This window comes from Gouania willdenowi, chromosome 5, assembly GCF_900634775.1.
Source record: "Gouania willdenowi chromosome 5, fGouWil2.1, whole genome shotgun sequence".
Classification (NCBI taxonomy): domain Eukaryota; kingdom Metazoa; phylum Chordata; class Actinopteri; order Blenniiformes; family Gobiesocidae; genus Gouania; species Gouania willdenowi.
The window spans coordinates 1,835,743-1,854,517 of record NC_041048.1 but is presented as its reverse complement, the minus strand read 5'-3'; the positions used below and the strand labels follow the sequence as shown (position 1 = coordinate 1,854,517).

Below are 18,775 nucleotides of genomic sequence, written 5' to 3'. Positions count from 1 at the left end.
ACAAGCCGTTTTATCATTTAATAAGTAGCGGTATGTGTAATTATAGATATCTATCATTTAATTTTGACATGTTGTAATTCCAAGTCCACACAACCATAACGTAATTCTGACTAGTTGCAATTCTAAATATTGATATCTACAATCCTACATTATTAACTGTGGATATAAACAATTCAATTCTCACTAGTGGAAATAGACATTGTAGATATCTGAAACATCATTACAACTACAAACTTCATTTCAGATATCTACAGTTCAATTCTGACATGTTACAGTTCCAAGGCCACATATCCATAGTTTCATTTGGACTAGTTGCAATTGTAATTGTTGATATCTACAATTGTTCTTACATTTCAGATGTCTTAAATTGAATTGTAGATATCAATAATTTCATTCTGACTAGTCAGAATTAAATTATTGATATGTCATCTTGGGATTGTAACTAGTGAGAATGTAATTTCAGATATTTGGAATATAATTCTTACTAGTAACAACTTTATTTTAAATATCTACAATTACTTTTATAACTAGTCAGAATTTAATTATAGATTTTACAAAAGAGACTTTTCACTTGTTAAAAATACAATTCCAATGAAATGTTAAAACATCTTTTCATGCTCGTGTGATTCAGGTTTTTGTCCTTGTAGGTTCCAAATGCATCTTGGGAAACTAGGATCAGTGATTACGCTCACCATCTGAATCACACTAATATTATATAGTAGACAGTATATAGTCGTTGAGTTTGTAGTGTGTAGTATAGAGTGTGATTTTGAACTCACCTCTGGTCTTTTATTTGGTTTATTCAACATGAGCTGCTGTGATTGGTCGGTCACAGAATGAACTGACCAGTGAGGAAAGCTATTAAATACGGTCTTTGTGTCTTTTGTGCTGAGTCACAGCATGTGGAACGTTTATGGATTTCAACCATTGTCGTCTATAATCCCAACCTGTCATGGCTGCTCTGTGAAATAGGTTGAGCTGGATTCACCTGAACATGTCTTTTACAAACTGCTCGATCAGAGAATCTCTTTCTGAAAGCTAATGAGTTGTTCTTTACAGCCAGTATCATGTGATTACTGTCATTTTACTCACACGTGATGGAATCATTAAAGATGATGTTGCTTTGTTTTCATGACATTGTCACACACGAGGAAAAGAGAAGAGAGACTAAAGTCCTCGATGGATAGAATGAGACCCAATACTGGTGAATTTAATTAGAAAATATCATCATGAAGATCCTCCTGGATGATCAAACCTCCATAAACGTTCAGAGAAGGATTAGAAAACTAAGGAACCACTGGGAGAAACTTAGAATGTAGGAAGTTAAGGTCAAGTTTCCATCATCTGGTCTAGACCTCATCACGCAATGCATAATAAAGTCTTTGTTATAAAGAGAGAAAAGTCAAAATATGGTCACTACTGTGTGTGTGTGTGTGTGTGTGTGTGTGTGTGTGTGTGTGTGTGTGTGTGTGTGTGTGTGTGTGTGTGTGTGTGTGTGTGTGTGTGTGTGTGTGTGTGTGTGTGTGTGTATGTGTGTGTGCAGTCTAAAGGCTACTTTATGTTCCTCTTTATGTCTGGCTTGACTCTGACCTCTGCCTGCTCCCTGTTAAAAAAGTGTGAGAAACATGCCATGTTTCCGTGTGTGTGTGTGTGTGTTTGCATGCGTGTGTGTGTGCATGTGTCTGTGTGTGTGTTTGTGTAGGAGGGGGTGGGGAGTTGTCGGATCAGACTGTCTAAACAAAGCTAGCCCTGTCTGCCTGTCTGGACTGGCTTTGTGTGTGTGTGCGTATATATGTGTGTGTGTTCGTACCAGTCACCCTGACCTTTGTGTGTCTGTGTCATTATTTTACTCCACAGCACATTTCTCACACATAAAGTGTAACTAAGTTTTCCCTAAAATCTGCTGAATCCACATGTGATTAGATATGAAGTAATGTAGTTTATTTTTTTATTTTTTAATCTGCTAATACAGTGCCAGTGGTATGTATTCATATAGTGGGAGGAGCTTAAGTAGCTGTGTTAATTATGTCCAAATGAGTGTGAGTTTTAAGGTTGGATGTACAAAGAGGTGTACATACTCTGTAGTGTTATAAATGGGTTTATTTGTGTGTGCAAAGTAAAATAGTGTGTGTGATTGATCTGGTTTCATTCTATGGAACATGTGCATGATAAATGTCCTATTTTTATATATATTTTATGTTTGGTGTATTTTTCTGTAACGTATGTTTTTTGGAGTCATTTTTGTGTCTTTCTGTTGTGTTTTTGTGCATTTTTTGTATAATTATTGTTTTTTGTTGCCATGGTAGTGTGATTCTGGAGTCATTTTGTGTATTTGTGTATGTGTGTACTTGTCATTGACATATTTTTGTTGTTTGGTGTATTTTTCTGTAATATATGTTTGTTGGAGTCATTTTGTGTGCTTTTGGAAGCTTTTTGTGCATTTCTGTTGTTTTTTGTGTACTTTTTGTGTAAATACTGTTTAGTTTTTTGTTTTATTTTACTCATTTAGTATATTTTTATTATAAATACCTTATGTGTGGTGAGGGTGTGTTTTGAGGTGTGTGTGTGTGTGCGTGCGTGTGTGTGTGAGACTTGCTACCTGTCCTCCGTGTGTTCTCTCTGACACACACACACACACACACACATCAGCCGCGCTCATTCACATCCTCCGTCACAGGTTGTTGAGAGAATAAAAAACGCACCTATAAACAGCTCTGTGTGCGTTCAGCATCTACATCCAAGCTACACATTTGGTTATGTAGCACATGGTGAAAATATCAGCGTTTTTAATGCCGTATCCGTGGAGAAATTAGCATTTTTTCACTTTCAAGCCGCGGCCATTGCCCGCCAATAACTTCCGGGTCCCGTTTGTCCGTCTCTAAACAGCGAACAGTCAAACAGACATGAAAATAATCATTTTGAAATCACAAATAATTCCAAAACAACGCATTCACACACTCTGGCTTTGTGCAAGCTGTTCATAAAGTTTCAGGTCGAACAAACGACTGCGTCAAAGACACACACACACACACACACACACATACAGACCTTTCTTGCATTATAGATAGATAGATAGATGTATTTAAATGTAGTTTTTTTAGTTGTAAAATGTCAGTGACTGCCCTCTATGGGTTCATCGCTGCTGTTATACTTTAAAATTGTGCTATTATCTGAGAGAAGTTCAGTGACGTCACTAAGGCAGTGCTCGAAATGACATACTAACGTATTATTCACACTAAGTCTGACATGAAAATGAGTATGTAGTGCACATGTGTCAAACTCAAGACCCGGGGGCCAAATTCAGCCCTTCAGAGCATCCGACTCGGCCCGCTGTAGAAAGTGAAAATGACAGAGGAAACATGAATCATATCTACTGTAAATTTAATAAATTCAGTTGTAAATTGTTGTTGAAAGAACTCTAAATTCTTCCAAAATCCTGCAATTTTTATCAAATTATTCCACAAAATCTCTCCAAACTAAATAAAAATGGGTCAAAAAAAATGAACAGATCAAAAGACATTTAAGTATCTGTCATTTATTGCTTAGATATTGCTGATGTATTCCATACTTTATGTCTAATTTATAAGAACAAAGAGTTTTTGTGGTGATTTTGTCCTTTTGTGTATTTTCCTGTAAAATATATGTTTTTGGAGTCATATTTGTGTATTTCTGTTAGTACTGTGGGTTTGCAGTCATTTTTTTGTTTTTACGTTTGTTGTAATTTTTCTGTATTGTTGCGTACTTTTGTGTATTACCGTTGTTGTTTTGTTCATTTTTGTCGTAATTTAGTGTGTTTTTGGAGTATTTCCTCTGTTGTTCTTGTGTTTCCTGCACTGTTGTAATTCTTTGTGTTTTTTTTTAATGTATTCTTGCTTTTGTTTTGTGTATTTTTCTGTCATTTTGTACATTAAACCTTTCTCCTTTACTCCATGTTGTTTCAGCCCAGCTGGAGTTTGTCCAGATCTTGGTGATTGTGGTGGTTATGATGGTGATGGTGGTGGTCATCACCTGCGTGCTGAACCACTACCGCCTATCAGCACGCTCCATCCTCTCTAGACACGCCCCCACACCGAGGAGACACCTGCCACTGGCTAACGTGAGTGCCGCAATTCTTCTTCTTCTTCTTCTTCTTCTTCTTCCAGATCGCAGCTTTATACTTGTCGTATGATCAAAACAGAAGGGAAATGAAACCTCTGACTACAGCATGTAATGCACAAAGTTACCAGCAGGAGGTGATGTAGAATCAGCTGAAAGAGCTGAACATAGGGATTTATCCACTTTTTTGTTTTCAAAATTTACCAAAACAAACATACAAAATGACACACATAAATGACTCCAAAACCACACAATGAGAACAAAATCACATAAGACAGCAACAAAAGCACAAGATTAGGGGAATAATTTACATAACCACTCCAAAACACACACAAAAAAAAACAAAAACACACAAAATGACTCACACAAAGTAGTAATTATTTGGTAATATTTTTTAATTATAACTCCAAAAATACAGAAATATAATGACTCCAAAAACCACACACAATAAAAACTAAATTACACAAAATGACAACATAAGTTCATGATTATTTTTGTTGTTATTGTCATGTTTAAGGCAGGGATGGGGAACTCCAGTCCTTGAGGGCCTGATTCCTAATTTTTTACTCATTTTTAATTACTCCAAAAACACACAAGACCACTATAAATATATAAAAAATATTATACATCAACAGAAATACACACTAATGACTTCAAAAAAACACACAAAATAAAACATAAATAACCAAAATGACTCAAAAGTCACAAAATGACAATGCAAAATTTGAGAAAAACATACAAGACAACAATAAAAGCCGTTGTTGTTTCCTGTGTTAATGCTCAGATTGGTTAATATTGTAAATGTTGAGATGAATGTGGATAGGTGACTACACTCACATGTCTTGGAGCGTCCATTTTCCTGCAGAAAAGTCTCACGAGATGAGATTTCCCCAGACTCAGGAGGCTCCAAAAATAACTTTCAATGGAAACTCGTTCAAAGCGCAATTATACTTTGTCGACATTTAGCTTTTATTTTGCTGTGGGTGCAGCTGCTCTACAAGGAAAAGAACAACAATAACAACGATGCAGGGTAGAGGGAGTTGGCATGTTCCTGCACAGCCTTCTGATGCTGTTTGTCTTTATGTTTCTTCTTCTGTTCTTTTCTCTAAAGCCAGAGACAGAGGAGCTTTATTCACAGGATCTCAGAGTTTAGAACCAACAATAACAGAGAAAACTTCCACCTGAGGCTTGTTCAAACTCGTCCTGTGTGTGTGTGCGTGTGCGTGTGTGTGCGCGTGTGTGTGTGCGCATGTGCGTGTGTGTGCTCCTTATGGTGGTGTCCTAGTTCTTTTGGATTAGCTGACAGACTGACTGACACACATTCACTCAGACACAGTGAATTATTTTGTATTTTTATCACAAACTCTTACATCATGAGTCGATCATTTCTTAGGAACAGTTTCAACTTTTACAGCTGTCATTATTCAAATTTCAGAAAATTTGCTCACAATAATTATTTCAGGGCCTTTCAATTTCCATAATCGAAAACAGACGGAAAATACAGAATTCACTTCCTGAAATGGAAATTTTCTTTATATATTTTTTCAACTATTATTATTATTTTTTGTATTTTTTTAAGAAAATCAAGCAGAATAAAACAATCTGACACAGAATGTCACACAGTTACAATGTTTAACTGAGGGACGGGTGGTCAGAGACGGAAATGTCAATTAACAAGTAAAATCTAACGCAATATGACCAAGTTCACCTTTAGAAATAGAAATAGTGATTGGACACAGATTATAAACCCTCATCCACTTGTTTTGGATCAATATCACACGTTCAATCCTTATTTTCCATCGTAAAACAGATCAAATGTGAGATTTTTGCAAGTGTAGCAAATCGATCTCAAATCTTGCGCAAAATCTCGCTGAGTTCAGCTCGTATTTGTTTCGGTACATTTCTGCTGTGTATAAATATGAAAAATAATGACAGTTTCACAAACTATGACTCATACTGTGAATTAATCGTCAAGTTTATTATGATCAGTTTAAAAAAAAAAAAAAACATTTTAAATAAAGTTCTCTATATTGATGAATTTTAAGTGAATATTTAGTTCTCATTAACGCATGTCATCAGAATGTCACGCAGACGCCTGAAAATAGCGCTGCTCCTGCTTCTTATTAGACTGGAAGAACGCTGCTTTTAAAATGCAAAGTATACCATAAACTTTTACAAATGAGCTGCAGTATTTAGTAATATGATGAATTATAGGTGATCATAAACACAATCGAGGGACAACATTTAGTCAATTTAAAGGCTTTTTTGAAGGGTTTCGTTATGTATTTCCTAAAGAATGCGTCTAACTGAGGCTGATATAAACGGTTTATTTCAGTGTGTCTCCAGGATCGCTGCTGTGAAATTGTACGCAGTGCACACAGGGGGGCAGACGTCACCTGCTCGATTTTCTGAGCTGCAAAACCGTCCAGTTTTCACACTGTGATGTGAACTCAGATTTTCACCCATTTTCATGCAAAGTTGATTAATTGAGAGCCAATAATCAGTTCTGATCTGTTCTGAATGTGTGTCTGCTTATGCTTAAATGACAACTGAGACTTGTTTAATACTTATTATCAAATAAATTCAGATTTTTCTGCTGCTCCACTAATTCACTCAGATTATCGTACGCGAGCTCAGACCTGACGTGAGATCTGATTGTAGCGTACGCTCATGTCAGAATTGATAAATACCAAAAATTAGGTGAATTTGGTCGAATGCACAACGTACGCTCAGATCTGAACGTACCAAAGGTTTGTGTATGGTTGAGTTTTTCATGTAAGTGTTTTTCCTCCGACTGTCACAGGAGGCCAGTCTGTGGTCGTCTGAGGCAACGAGCAGCGCTTTGACTGAGGTAAGCGGAAATAAAATAGAAGCACATGGGTTTGTTTTTACTGCTTCACAATAAAAGGGACTAGATCCAAAGATCAAATCACCAACACATCGTTTAAAAGCTGATTGGAAAGATGTTCTAAACATTTGTCCTCCTTCCTCCAACAGCACCAGGTGTACAACCCGCGGGCCTCGGACCGAGGACTGCACACGTCGTACCTGCAGCGAGAGCCCCAGCATTCCCAGTCCCACCTGCCGCTGCAGTCCCAGCGCTTCCAGCACACGTACGGCCTGGGCCGCTTCCAGCCCACGTACCCCTACCTCCCCCAGAGCCTCATCGACCTCCCGCCCACCATCTCCCTGTCGGACGGCGAGGAGCCCCCCCCCTACCAGGGGCCGTGCACACTGCAGCTCAGAGACCCCGAGCAGCAGATGGAGCTGAACCGAGAGTCGGTGCGAGCGCCGCCCAACAGGACCGTGTTCGACTCCCACCGCCTGGGCCCGGACAACTCCTGCCTGAGGGCCAGGTAATCAGGAATAGAACCATCACTTATTCTCTACGTCAGGGGCGTCAAACTCATTTTAGTTCAGGGGCCAAGTTTGATCTCAAGCGGTCCACAGATTTAATGCAAGAAAACAAGTAATTTCAACATTATTGTGCCATAGTTTACACTTCTACGCATACATAAAATACTAAATATAGAAGAAACCGACAATATCCAAGCAATAAGTGACAGATGTCAGTCCCAATAGGATCTTCACTTTAAAGTTCCTAGATTTTGTGGCCAATTTTTATTTAATTAAGTGAAATATTATGTTATAATATAAGGAAAATTAAAGGATTTTGTAAGAATTGTAAGTTTTCTTCAACAGTTGCAATCATGCGATATTGACATTGGGAGTGTTGAGTTTTATTCACACAATGTTTCATGTTTTCTCTGTCATTTTTACTTTCTCCTGTGGGCCGAATTGGATGCTCCAAAGACTCGAATATGTCCCCCGGGCCATGAGTTTGACACATGTGCTCTACGTTCTTTTACTTCAGAGGAAATTTTGTGAAAAATCACCATATGTGGCACAAAGCTGCAGTGCCATCCATATTTTTCATTACACTCTTTGATGCCATTACGCATGGATGTTATTCATCAATGCTTTGACCAATCAGGAGGTTTGACACAGCGTTGTAAAGCTCAGAACCTGTAGGAACTGGTGATATCAAACGCTATGGGAGTGAACTTTAGCTCTGGCCAATCAGAGCTGGATAAAGGAGGAACCTGCCATTTTACACACCAGCGCTGTAGAAAATATTGCTTCTCTCTGCTTGTTCTGCTTTTGCCTAATATGCATTACTGCATCTTCATCTCTGTGTTTGTGTCTCAGTCTTCAGGCTCCTCCTCCAAGCAGCCAGTCAGGCATCAGGGTGTTAGAAGCCCAGGAGGCCTCGACCCGGCAGCAGAAACAAAGGTGTGGAAAAGACGGCTTCCCGCCGGCGTACAGCGAGGTGATCAGCCACTACTACCATCACACCGTGTCGGCCTCTTCGGGATCGTCGCTCATTCACGGCCTCCTCCAGCCTCAGCAGAGAACCTGTGTGGACAACAGGAACACCACAAACACAAAGGAGAAACCCCACAAGCCTCAGCACGTGTGACCAACATTTCCACTACCTCCCCGAGCCGCCAGAAAACCAGGATTTACGACTAAATCCCACTGAATGGTGACCGGCAACAGCAGGTTTCTGGGATCAGGCGAGGACTGAAGAGGAGGAGAAGCACACGCTGGGTTCTCTACAGATGTTTAGGCTCTTAGGTTTGTTCACACTGTGGGAGCGACTGTGAGGTTTCACCTGCTTCACTGCGCTACGTCCAGCATGCTTGTGTATTTTCAGGAACTAGCGTTGCTAGCGCACAGCGTGAAATGTTCTGCCTGACACGGACCAAACGGATGCAGGAGCATTTTTTTTTTTATTTGTTTGTTTTTTGTTTTTTTTCTGAGGAGGTTTTGCACAAGAGTGTCAGAAATCATCTGCGACGCGTTGGAAGCTCGGACGTGTTTTTCTAAACTTGTTGGATTCCTGTTTGTTTTGTCGTTGTTTCATGTGTTTAGAGGAAAAAGAACGTAAGAGAGTCGAGGTGCCAACTTTGATTGTTTTTGACGCATACGTGAGGATATGTTACATTTGTGATTTATACAATATACACATGTGCACGTCTATGGAAACTAAGAACAAAAAGCACCAATTTAGATTTATTTATATAAAGATGAAAAGAATTGCACTATTTTGTAGTATGCACGGATGAAATGTTGAAATGTTTGAGAGGGGGACTTTTATTCTGAAGGAGCTCTGTTTATTGTGACACAGAAAGGAAGAATAGATGAGAACGCAGTGACGCGTTGGATGCGCGGGATCAGTGGCGTGCGCACGGCGGCCGTGAACGAGGACACGGACCCAATGTTTAGTTGCGTTGGTGAAGACGAAATCTGTGGTTTATGCAAATGTCTGCGTCCTGTGGACCGACCACGAGTCCCCGCGCCGACCTTTGGGCCCCAATCAGATAAAAGTAAAAAATATCTCTCTTTCTCTCTTTCCATTGGCTGAACTGCTGGCCAATCATAAAGCTGGCTTTCACTACCTCCACCAAACAAGTCAAGCGCAACCGAGCTTGTTAATCAGAATCAGACAATGTGTAAAATAACGATTAGACGTAGTGTTAGATCTCCCCCATGTGTGTGTGCGTGTGTGTGTGTGCCGGTGTGCGTGCGTGCGTGTGTGTCCCACTCGTAGTTTGTTACTCAGGATGAGAAGCCAAACGCCCCAAAAAGCTCGTTCATCTTCGTTGCTGCAGTTTCTCGTGCTGACACACACGCCACACACACACGCCGCTCTTGCTATCTCTGAGCACTTTATCGCAGCAAGAACGAGACGACGGTCGTCCCTCCGTCAGCCATCTTAACACTTTGTTCACTTACATTTAAAAGTCTGTAACAAACACCTTCATTTTTTATTTAATTTTTTACGCACCGCTAAAAGATGTAAAAGGTTTCACTCCAAAGCTGTAACAAACATGTGCATCGCACAAGTTTTAAAACAAAAAATGTTTCTCTTTATATTGATACTCAAAAAGTAGTTTTTCCTTTTCTTAATAATGTTACCAATAATTGTAATTATATATAATATTATTATATAAAGTATATAAGTCCCTCAAATTGAATCACAATTTTTTTTAAACAATATTAAAAATGAAAATGAAAAGATGCAGCCAACAGAAGCATATGTGTCAAACTCAAGGCCCGGGGGTCAAATCCAGCCCTCTGGGGCATCCAATTGGGCCCACAGGAAAAAGCAAAAATGACAAAGAAAACGTGAATAATCGTGTAAATAAAACTCAACAATATTTGCAGGGCCTCTCGGTTTTAATGGCAGTCATTTTTAATGTTAAAACTCTAAATTCTTACAAAATATTTTAATTTTCCTCAAATTATTACCGAACATTTTTCTTAGTTAAATAGAAATTGGTCAGAAATTTAGGAAATTTAAAGTGAAAATCCTGGATTTTATTCTTTTCTTACATATTTTTGTATTTTATGTATATGTACGAGTGCAAACTATGGCACAATAATGTTGAAATTACTTCTTTTCTCCCACTCGAGATCAAACTGCTCTATATTTGGCCCCTGAACTAAAATGAGTTTGAAACCCTTGTAATAGAGTATAACCGCCCTCTACTGGTGGACGTTGGTATAAACACATTCCTTTAATATTATTTGTGATAAAACAATGGTCAAAATGAAATTGATTTCCAACTGCTAACCCCTTAATGTCATGAAAGTCTTATTGTTTTCTGTGGCTTTATTTATGGCGAAGATTTGGGAGAACAATCTGACATTTGATCATTTAAAAAATAATAATAATAATAATAATTTTGTAGTTTTAGTTTTTTTAATTATTGTGAAAAGACATTAGTTTTGTTAACGGAAAGGCTAGTTTTAGGAAATAGAGGCTGAATTATAAATTATAGTTTCATAATAATAATTGTTGGAATATTTTATTTTGAAGTTTTGGTCATTCTAATGCTTAACTTTCCATCTTTGCTTGATGTTGAAGTTTTGGAGTGAAATTCTTTGTCTGCTCTGCAGCACGAGGCCGGTTGTTGAAACTAGACACAATAACGCGTTGAAAAATGACGCGAGTGTTAATAGCAGCTCATCCTCTCTCATCTTTTTTTAGAAGTGTGAAAACGTCGCAGGCTCAGCTTGACGGCGCCAAAACCATCTTAGTTTCTTCATTTTTTAAATCGGGTTCAAATCTCTGAATTTTATCCGGTTTTGTTGAATGTACCACACACGCTACTGCCCTCTGCTGTTCAGTCTTTATGCAACAGCGCCCTCTGCAGGAACCAAACACAACCGCTGCCAAAACTCCTTTAGCTGAGTTAGCCGAGCTTTTGCACCCGAGAGAGACCAGAAGAGAAAAATCAGCTTTGTAATACTGTATATTTAATTAACCTAATATTAAAGGGTACCTGTAGTGGAAATGTATAAAACAATAAAATATGTTTAATGTGTTACAATAAACAAAACATGTGCACCTTTTTATAAAAAAATATATATTTTGAAAGGATTTTTTAAGATGATTTTATACGTTGTGGCATAAACTATGGAGAGCCACCATTTTGGACAGGATGTGACCCTCTTTCATTGATTCCTGTTAGCTGTTGCCAGGCAACAGTGTTCCATTGATCTACTGTTTCTGAACAATGGCGGAGTGTAAAGCCAGTGGTTGCTATAACAACAACAGATTTTTATTTTTTGGGGGTTTTTAAGCCAAATAATGACACTAAGCCAGAGTTTTCCAGATGTTAAATCTATAATTAAAACATTTCTCTTCATACAAAAAAGGGTGGTACATGAGGGACACTTCAAGCTGAGCTTCTATAAAAGTTATCTGCGGGCTAAGCTAATGGGCTAAGCTAATGGGCACCAAGCCAAAGTTTGGTCTGAAACTGACAGACTTCCTTCACAGAAAGTCCTTGAATGCAGCACGACTACGTTTCTGCTTACAGATGATACTATGGGGGGTGTCATGGCACTAACCGCACCCTCACCACATTGTTCCCTCTTATTTCCTTGTGTCTAAATGATGAACTCTGTCAGGAGAACTTATCTGTTGGTTAGGGCTCCATCAGGTGCTGATCCTCAGAGGTAGTTGAGCATCATCCAATCAATGAACAGATAGCTTTTCACGCAACTTTCATCACATTTCAAACCACATTTCTGCCCTTCCAACACATAACTACTCAGCCATGGCTCGTTTCTGATGCTAACAGCTCTGTCCTTCAAGTAGTTGCTGAGAAAGGTGATATTTAATCCTGAGGGAGAGGTTACACACGGCTGCTGAAAAACTACATTTCCCACAATGTAAACACATCTGTTAGGCCTCTACCTCCCATAATGCACCATTTCTTTAAAGCGGCCGATAAACGAATGTGCGTCATATCTGATCATAATGGGAATTCTATATAGTTTAATGCCAAAAGGTATAAAATTGTTCTAAAAAATAATTTTAATGTGTGTTTTTTCATAAAAAGGTGCACATATTTTGTTTACTGGTTATACATTAAACACATTTCCACTACAGGTCCCCTTTAAACAAAGAGTGAGTTAAAGACAGTTGCGTGGGAAAGGGCTGCTACAGAGCTAATCATCGGCTTCTCTCTTACAAAGCACTTGTAATCATGTCATCAATGTTTTTTAATCTTTGACCCAAAGCAGCTCAAGAAAGGTTAATCAGATCAATCGTAGTCTAATCAAACTTTTCACCGTGCTTTGTCGTTTTAACTATTTATTCTGCTTTATCGCGATAATACCTTTTGTGTGTTTTTATGTTTTTTTTGTCCTTAAAACGTGGTTTGGTTCCTTTTCTGGAGGGTTCGCAGCGGGTAGGACGAGGCTGGACAAGCGCTTATAGGAGGGCGAGAAAAAAACATGAAAAAAGTAAAACTTTAGGGGACAAAGTGTGATGGCTGATGGACGGGAACGAGAGGAGGGGGGGGGAGGAAATCAGTTTGGTTTTCAACCTGTGGTGCTAACACACACCAACACTGCAGTGGATTCTTAGTCACATGTTGGGGGTAAATACACAGAAATGAGTGAAAATGTCATAATTTTAATTCTCTACTTTAGGTGTGTGTGTGTGTGTGTGTGTGTGTGTGTGTGTGTGTGTGTGTGTGTGCGTGTGTGTGTGTGTGTGTGTGTGTGTGTACACCAGCGTGGCCTGGGAAAGACCTCCAGCTGTCTAGACGAAAACTAAACACAGAAAATGCACACACTGAGCAGACTAAACAATCTAACCTCAAAACCAGACACACACACACACACCTGGATTTCCTCCTCTCGCCTCCCGTCCAAACAATCTTTACCCCCAGAGATTCCAGTTGTCCAATGACAGAGCTCCTTCACTGTCGGCCCTTGTTTCCCATTGGCCGGCTCTGTTTTGGTCTCCGCGTTTGTGTTGATTGTGTTGTTCTTGTTGTGTGTGTGTGTCGAACATGTACATGCTTGCCTGCCCTGCCACGCAGACAGGGCAAAGAAGAAGTGGGCGTGGCTACGTTGGGCTGTCAATCATCCCGCCCATGAGGATGATGATGATTGAAACAAGGTGGTGATGATGTTGATGATGAAGATGAGTTTGTTTATAGTGATGCCGCAAAGATCGTTGCAATACACCTACTATTTGCCTTTTTTATTAGTTCTTTTCTTACGTAGAGTGCCAAGTGTACGTTGTTGTCCTTTTTTTTATTATTATTGTTGTTGTTGTTTTTTAATGTGTTGTTGAAAATTAATTATGACATCACATCAATCACATTGTGTAAAAACAGAACATGTACTTATAAGTGCCCTTTCCGTCTAGCTAGCATGCAGCTAACAGCGTTATCGTGAACATCTCTCAAACTGTAGCTAGCCACAGTTAGCGAGCTAGCTAACTGTAGCTAGCTCGCTACTATCATTCAATCACCACGTCTCTTTGCTGGACTCAGCATCTATTTCATTTGTGCCTTCTGCTGTCCAGCACGAACCGAGACGTCCGTTTTATCGTTTGTCCTTTTCAGACATTAGCTATACTCTACAACATTTAGACGTTAGCTACACACGACAACATTTAGACATTAGCTACACGTGACAACATTTAGACATTAGCTACACGCCACAACATTTAGACGTTAGCTACACGCGACAACATTTAGGCGTTAGCTACACACGACAACATTTTGACTTTAGCTACACTCTACAACATTTAGACGTTAGCTACAATTGACAACATTTAGACTTTAGCTACACGCGACAACATTTAGAAATTAGCTACACGCCACAACATTTAGACGTTAGCTACACACGACAACATTTTGACTTTAGCTACACGAGGCAACATTTTGACTTTAGCTACACGAGGCAACATTTTGACTTTAGCTACACGCGACAACATTTAGACGTTAGCTACACACGACAACATTTTGACGTTTGCTACAAGCGACAACATTTAGACGTTAGCTACACACGACAACAAAAGCCATGGCATTTAAAAAGCTAAAACAGTATAACCCAGGTCACATGGAGAAGGCAAATGTCTTCTTCTTTGGTTTAAATTTGGTAAGACTGATGATGAGTGTTGGTCTTTTTGTTCTTTTTGTGATATTTACAGTAGTAATCTTACTGTGAGGTAAAAATCTAAAATTGGCCTCTGTTCTTTCACTAATGGTGGAATTAATTAAAAAAATCTCATATTTAGGCTATGTTCAGATCCTACTGCACAGTTTATATTGTTTTTGTGTTTGTTCATATTACACTTTAAATGCAATTTCTATGGTTCCAGAACAGCGGTGTCAAACTCATTTTAGTTCAAGGGCCAAATACGGACCAGTTCGATCACAAAGTTTTAGGAAGGAAAACCAAAAAATTTCAACATTAATGTGCCCAAGTTTTCTCTCCCAGTTATAAATTAGACAAAGTATGGAATGTATCAATAATATCAGAATCAGAAATACTTTTTTCATCCCAGGGGGAAATTTCTCATGTCACCGAGGCTCGAGAAATATTAGAAATGAAAAGACTAACAACTAAACAAAAAAAGAAGAAAACTTACATAATGAAGTAAAAGCTGATAATTAAATAAGGATTAAACACAAGTGCACAAATTACAGTAGAACATTAACAATAACATAAAAATAATAATATAAATATACAATGTACAGGTATACTACAGATATATTTGTACAGTTGTGTATTTATATTGTTTGTATTTTTTCCAAGCAGTAAGTAGCATATATTCTCAAATGTCCTAGTTATTTCAACAATTTAAAACTGAATTATTTTGTAATTTAACACAATGATTCATGTTTTTTTTGGGTCACTTTTTCACTCGAATCGAATAATCTGAATGGCCGGATTTGGCCCCCGGGCTTTGAGTTTGACACATTTGGTTTTAGAGTATGAACTGAAAACTCTAAATTTGTGCTCTCCAAACTGTCTTTAACAGATCGGATACAGGTCGCACATAAGAGCAACAGAAATCGTATTTGAAGTCTGAGCATAGCCTTTTCGCCTTTTTGCTAGCATAAACGGTAAACCATTACTGATGAAAGTTACCGCATCCTATTAAATTTAATTTACAATTTTTAAAAAAAAAGTCAATAAGAACAAAGCATGTTAAGTCATACATATCAATTTTACAGAAAATAAAGGAATAATGTGGACACGAAGATCGTAAACTTTTGCTCCAGATGTTAGCGTCATTATTCCCATGAAGACATTCCATAAGAAGAAACATTTAAACTCATTCATTCACAAACTAAAAATCACTGATCATACAATTGTTGTGCTTGGTGAGAAGAAATGTGCTCGTTTGAGCCAAAGTCGAAGGCTCAATTCTGCTTTTTTGATGCTTCTCTGACACTAGACAAACTGTCCAGTATTCATGTGTTCATCGGAGGCTGGACGTCCGTCTCATTATTGCTGTTGTGATGTCATTGTTTAACCTTCACTCCAGGCTTCTATGAGGTGAATTTTAGTCTGTAATAATAACCTGTCACTGCATGGCTCCCACACTTATAACTGCTGCTGCTTGGCGTATTAATACCGTTTTAATTTATATGAACATTCTTTGACTATAGTTGCTATAGTAACATTTCCTGGCTGTTACAAACAGAAGACAATGTTTTTTATTGTTGTCGCCACAGAACATGGTGTGAATCGGACACATTTCAGTTAGCTTTTGATTTGAATATTAAAAAGTTTTATAAATATTGTTGTTGTCATTTTTTGGGTCAGTTTTGAGTAAATGAAATGGACAAAAAAAATGGATAAAAGAAAAATGAACTGTTACACAGAATGCCTTCATTTCAAACTACACACACCAGGGTTAGAGTCAATTACAATTGTAATTGTGCAATTGATAATCAATTACAATTATGGCATAATTGATCATTAATTACAATTATAGTGTAATTAAAAATTCATTACAATTATGGTGTAATTGATAATTGATTACAATTATGGCGTAATTGTATTTTTTTTAATCTGTTGCTGTTGTAATTGTAATTAAATTGTAATTTAGTTCAGATAATAGACATGTTGAACCATGTTTCGGTTCTATGTACAGTTCTACACATACTGTATGTAGTTAACAATTATTAAAATGTGTTTCATATCAAGCTTTCCCACATTTTACCATTCAAAAAAATGAAATCTAGGGGTACACTGATGCAGAAAAGGCTCAGACGCCCACACCAAAAATATTAAAAACTATGTATTCATTGATTAGGAAGCCTAATAAGGTAAACAATAGATAGGAAAGATGATAGATAATTGTTTTTAGAGTATTTTACAGCTGATTTAAGACCCGTTAGCATTAGAGAAGCTAACAGAAAGCTAACGCAAGAGGAAGGTTAACTTTTATTAGGTTATTTATGACTGGCTCAGTAATTGTGATTAATTGTAACTGAACTTTTATTTAGGGACGTAATTGACTTTCTGAGGATAAAAAAAATGTAATTGGAAAAAATGCTGGTACACACAAAGGAATGGAAGAGGATTAGGGCCAATTTTGAGGTAGACAATAATTCTGAGCAAATTAAGCAATACTATAAAATTGTGTTTAAAAGCAAAGAGATTCTTTCACTTTTAGCTCATAAACATCGTTGTAATGTCTTTCAGGACTTTGTAGACATATTCTAAATTATGTTGTTTTATTATTGCTTTAATCTGTTGATTTTTTTCTGCTGCTGTTTCTGTAGCACTTTGAGATTCCTTTTTAAATGAAAGTGATTATTATTATTATTATTATTATTAATAATAATAATAATAATTTGCTACAGTTAAAATGCGTTGCTGCAATGTAAAAATTATAATAAATTAAGGGAGCTGTGAGAAATGAAGTTAATTTTAAAAAAACAAAAAAAAAAACGTAGCTTTCGTGTCTTCAATTCTTCAAGGTAAAATAGTCAAGAATAGACATTATGCCATTTCCAACCTCTATATAGACACAAGTTTCTCTAAAACGATGTAGTTTTTATCCGTCTTGTTCCTCTCCATCCTCCAGTAGATGACGGTAATGCTCCTAAAGTAACATCTAATAAAGCGCTACCAACAAAAAAGAAACTGAACGAAAGGAAATAAATATTAAAAGGTAATCGTTAAGCTTTTTATTTTCCGTCAATAAAATGAAAAATTGGAGGGAGTTTGAGCAGTTTTGTCCTAGGTTTAATGTAATAATTTTAACAAGTTACATAGCCACAATGTAACACGGTCACCAGTATAAACGAAACATCAAGTCTTCGCAGCGTTTGTATCACTAATTAATGTTAAAAATAAATAAATTTTAAAAAAAAAAGGGGATAAAATGTGCGTTTAAATTTTAAAACACACACAGAACACTCAAAAGATAAAGAAGAACCCAGAACCGTAATTAGGATGCGCGGTTTAAAAAACGGAAATAGATCACAAGATAACACGGTCACTAGCATAAGCATAACACCAAGACGGTCTTTGCAGCGTTTGTATCGCTAATTAAAGTAAAGTGTATATATACATACACAAAATGTGCGTTTATATTTTAAAACACACATAGAATATTTAAAATATAATGAATAAAACAGAAACGGAATTAGGAATTACGCTCAGTTTAAAACACGGAAGTTGACCACAAGGTAACACGGTCACCAGATGAAACATCACTGTGCCTCTATTTACTTCCGGTGTTTTGTGCGTAAACCTCTTCATCAGCTCATCGTCACTGTAGAAGAACATCAGAGATCATCAGCTTTTATTGACAAACAGCATCAACATGTCCACAGATGAAGACATGTTTGATCTTTGTGGAACAACAACAGCACGTGATGAGGAAGATGATGATTCATTCAACCACGAACATCACCACTACATCTCCACAGGTTTTATTTTATTATTTTACTTTTGACAACTGAACTAGGTTTATTTTATTTTTTATCTTAATGTAAATATGAAACAGTCAGAACTGTTAAAACAAGTCTATGAGACAGAACAATAGTTAACTTCATTAGCCACAGTTAGCATGTTAGCACCACTTCAGGTGTAAAGAGTACTAATATATCCTACTCAAGTAGAACTACTGTTACTTGATTGGAGTTATACTCGAGTAGAAGTACAAGTACGTCATATGTAAAATAAATAAATAAAGTAGCTCAATTAAATAGTACTCAGAGTAAAAGTTACGAGTTGCTTTCACCCCCATTTATTTTTTGGTTCTAAATCATGGTACGTGTCCCTTGTATACAGTAAACATCTCATGTAGAAACTTAGAAAGGAAGAGATCAAATTA

The 18,775-nt window shown here is 37.4% G+C and overlaps 1 protein-coding gene across 2 annotated transcripts in view; it reads left to right on the top strand.

The window, feature by feature from the left end:
- LOC114463610 (protein TMEPAI-like) overlaps positions 1 to 10,347 on the top strand; it is a 41,996-nt gene extending 31,649 nt beyond the window's left edge. Inside the window, exons 2-5 of one of the 2 annotated variants that reach the window (XM_028447269.1) lie at positions 3,942 to 4,096; positions 6,899 to 6,946; positions 7,093 to 7,451; positions 8,305 to 10,347. In XM_028447269.1, the coding sequence (XP_028303070.1) occupies positions 3,942 to 4,096; positions 6,899 to 6,946; positions 7,093 to 7,451; positions 8,305 to 8,575 (833 nt within the window). In that variant the 3' untranslated portion in view covers positions 8,576 to 10,347. The remainder of the gene's footprint in view (positions 1 to 3,941; positions 4,097 to 6,898; positions 6,947 to 7,092; positions 7,452 to 8,304) is intronic. The other variant, XM_028447270.1, reaches the window with a different exon arrangement.
- Positions 10,348 to 18,775: the final 8,428 nt, after the last annotated feature.